General features: G+C 45.0%; 1 protein-coding gene across 1 annotated transcript in view; it reads right to left on the minus strand.

The window, feature by feature from the left end:
* PREP (prolyl endopeptidase) overlaps positions 1-3,910 on the minus strand; it is a 206,686-nt gene that overhangs the window by 160,713 nt on the left and 42,063 nt on the right. Inside the window, exon 8 of the mRNA XM_025199242.1 lies at positions 3,020-3,125. Coding sequence (XP_025055027.1) covers positions 3,020-3,125 — 106 coding nt within the window. The remainder of the gene's footprint in view (positions 1-3,019; positions 3,126-3,910) is intronic.

Genomic DNA, 3,910 nt, shown 5'->3' on the forward strand with positions numbered 1-3,910 from the left:
GCCGGGTTACAAGCTGGTGCTGAGTGCAGGGGAAAAGCGGCCCCTCACCCACCCCGGGGCCAGCACCCTGCGCTACAGCTGCTCACAGCCCAAGTGCGGCTGCCTGTGCCTACTCAGGACAGCCCCATGCAGGCTGCGACCGGCTGCAGCAGGAAGCGCCAGCCAGGAGGCGGGGGAGGGGTTGCTTTCCCCGCACTCCGCACCAGCTTCTTCCCAGCCTTTCCCCCCGCCACCCTCTGTCCTTTACCTGAGCTTCCAGTGCCAGGGCAGCCACCGTGGTCCCAGGCCAGAAGCCTCTATGGGGGCTTCCGGCTGGGGGGTGGGCCTAGGCAGGCCCTGCTGTTGCAGGATCCCGCCACCAATTCCCCTGGGTCCTACTGCCCCTGGTTCCTGTCATTTTTGACAGGAACCAAAGACAGATAAATTTTAATTTTCGAATTTTTTTTAGGGGCCCCGTGGGTCAGACAGAATGACCTTGCAGGCCACATTTGGTCCGCGGGCTGTATTTTGCCCACCCCTGTGTTATGCTGTCTGCTCAGAGCTTATTAGGGAAGAGATTTTCAATAGTCTTAGGTTCTAGGAAACAGGTCAATGTTTACTGAGATGCAAACAACTCCAGACTCTCGCATAGAACAGGTATAAGCAGCATATGAAAGTAATGTATATTTTACTCTTATTGGTGAGGCTAAAAAGCAAGATTAAGACTAGTAGTTCTATAAACAACAACTATAGAATGTACAAGGAGTGTTCATAAAACAATAAGGTAGATATCTATATTTGAAATACTGATGGAGTGACAACTACTAAAAATATTTTTTGGATGAATCTATATTATAAAATAAAACTTTTGTGATTGCACAGGTATGTCTAAAACAGTCTTACACATTTTATGCAATTTTATTCATATGTAGCAGAAAGCCCCCTTTTTCTCTTGCCTGCATTTGCTCTCCCCTCTTTGGATATGTTTCTCTTTTTCTACCTTTTCTTCCTTCTTCTCTCTTTCACTTTAAGATAAGGAATTGTGTTTTAAAATTTGTATGTGTACATTTTGTATCTCCCCTTGTAGTTTGGTATTTTTATCTATTTGTGTGCCATGGCATTTGTAGCTTATATTTTATACTCCTCACCTTTCAACTTTCAACTAAATGTGTTTTAGTAAGTTATACATTGTAACAATGTTAACAAGGGCAGGAATCAAACTGTCCTTCTCTGTATCAGGCTGGTCCCTGAAAGAGTGAGTGAATCAGTGATTGAATGTGTAACAAGGTAGCACACAGCAATTAACACCTGGAAGCTGCAGATCAACCAACGGAAGAACTCAATAGAAGACAATGTAACAACGGGGAAATCTCTAAACCTCACTGATCAAGGGCTAGAAGCCCTGGTCTGAGTTAATCAACGCAGGGGACCAACTTTTGGGCTGAATATCTCCAGATCGACCACTCCCACAGCCCTATTCTAAATTCATCAACGACTCCCAAACCTGCACGTACATGCGGACGACCCCTGGGGCTGACAGATGCCGTCCAGTAGCCACCGAGGGGGGAGAAGTCCCACGAGGGTCAATGACCCCTGGATTGGGCAAACCTGAAAACTGGGGAGTCACCAAAGTCTGCCAAGGACAGATAAAAGGCAGTGAAAAGTGACCCTCAGGGGTGCCCTCTTGATCTCCAGCTCAATCAGACCTGTCCAGCCAGAAGGACCAGCCGGCGACCCCCTTCTGGAAGATAACACCACGCTGAAAGAAGCCTCAATGACAGACTCCAGCGCTTGTAGGATAGGTATACCTGACTCTGTAGCCTGCTACTGTGTGTGTGTATGTGTGTGCATGTGTGCATGTGTGTGTGTGGGGACCAGCCCCAAGGTTTATGATTACAGTGTTTCAATCCGCCTAATAAACTAGAATTTTAAGGATCCCAAGTTGGACATTTGTAGCCAACACATACTGTACAGAAAATGTATACCAAGGTTGGGTACTTTTTTGAAACTGAAGAAAATCATTTGAATTTACAGATGCCACAAAATTCAGGCATAAAAAATATTCCCATTTTTTTAAAGATGCAAAAGGTCTGTGGTTAGGTCACACACCTTAAGTTGCGACCTAGCTACAGATTCAACCAATTAAAGGTGTGATAAAACAAGCAATAAGCTACAAAGTTATTCCACAAAAAAGTGTAATAACTTTGTAGTTTGTTCTCATCACACTAATAACTGAATGTGTGGCCAAGTACTCCCCTGTGCCTGGGAGTCCCATCAACTGGGGGGCTCCCAATTACAAGAATGCACCGCCTGCTGCCAGCCCCACACAGACAAAACTTTGCTATGGCAGCAGCATACCTGCACTGCTGGTGCTGTGATCCTTGTCAGCTGTGGGGCTTGCAGCTGGAAGAATGCTGCCCTCCGTGCACGCTTCCCTCGCAGCATGGGCAGATGGGAGAACACTGCCGTTGCTGCAAGCCTCGTGAGGTACAGAGATCACAGCAGGGACAGCAGGGAGAATGCAGCCACTGCTGCAAGCCCCACACCTGATGGGGCTAGCAGCAGTGTTCTCCCCACTGTCTACCATGCAAGCTCCACCCCTTGCTGCAAGTCCAGCACCTGATGAGGCTCACAGTGGTAGCAGTATTCCCAGCGCTACCTCCACTGAGAGCCCTGGAGCACACGTTGGTTGCAGGACTCAGAGTTGGGGCACAACAGGGAATACTGACCCGCTGTGAGCGGTGTCAGCTGTGGGGGATCATGATCTCAGGCTCCCCCTGAACCGGCAACAGTGTGATGGGATTTAATACACAATTGCTTCTCCTGCTATACATGTGTGGCACGGAAGGAGGCATGGGTGGGTGGATTGAGCATTAGACGCCATTGTGCATTTACCAGCATGTGCAGAGGGGGCCTTAGCTGTGTATTATTTGTTGGTATAGGAAAAATATGATCTGAGGTCATACAAGGTAGAAATAGAGTACTCTAGCTATTTTTTGTTTCTAAACTAAAAAAAGGAAGGAATTTAAAAAATCCTTACCTGCTATACCATTTGATTCCTTCTGTAGATCGCAGTACCACAGCCTATTCACTGGATCACATCCTTCTCGTATGGACAGCAAGACATACTGGCCATCATCAGAAACCTGCAAGGAGTTAGAGATTAGGAAAACACATTCTTTTGCATAAGATGTCTTGAGTAGAAAAGTTAGGAATGTACATAGCACTAAAAAATAGTCAATAAGATATGCCATTTTACTGTAAAACTTAAGAATTAAAATCACTGTATACAAATCTAAATTAAGGTGACGCTTTCAAATTCTCTTGGGAAAGGCTGCACAGTGCATTGGATTTGAATAGATATACACATTTTCTTACATATTGAAATCCTACTGACAATGCAGTCTAGCTGTCATGGACTCATCCCAAAACCAAGTTGCCTTTGGAGTTCACCTTGTGGCATGCATGGATATTCTTTATTCCTGTGGTGTTTAGTTTCTATTTGAAGCTAGTATGAAGTTGGGTTCAGTTTTGTCATTTGCATATTGGTATGTAATATAGTATTTGATATAAATGTACATTTGTAATTTCACAATGTAACTGGAAGAAAATCAAGTGAGGTATTTAGCACATACACAAGGCATTGTAGACCTGTATGTAATGGGGAAATCAACTCTATAGAAAACATTTGAAAGAAATAGCCCTGTAGCCAGAGGAATTTCAGGTACCTCATGGCGGCCAGAAATTTCTGGAGAATTTGGGTGACTCATGAGCAATTAGAATAATTGAATAATTAAAATGCTGATATTGAGGGACTGGCTTTGGAGGCGTTTTACAGTTTAATTATGAGAGAATAGTGTTCTTTTGAACATTTCCCAAGCTGGCAAAAGGTCTGAGGTCCCAGCAGCCAAGGCTGGTAGAATCAGCAGGA

Source organism: Alligator sinensis, unplaced genomic scaffold, assembly GCF_000455745.1.
Source record: "Alligator sinensis unplaced genomic scaffold, ASM45574v1 scaffold313_1, whole genome shotgun sequence".
In the NCBI taxonomy this organism is placed as follows: Eukaryota; Metazoa; Chordata; order Crocodylia; family Alligatoridae; genus Alligator; species Alligator sinensis.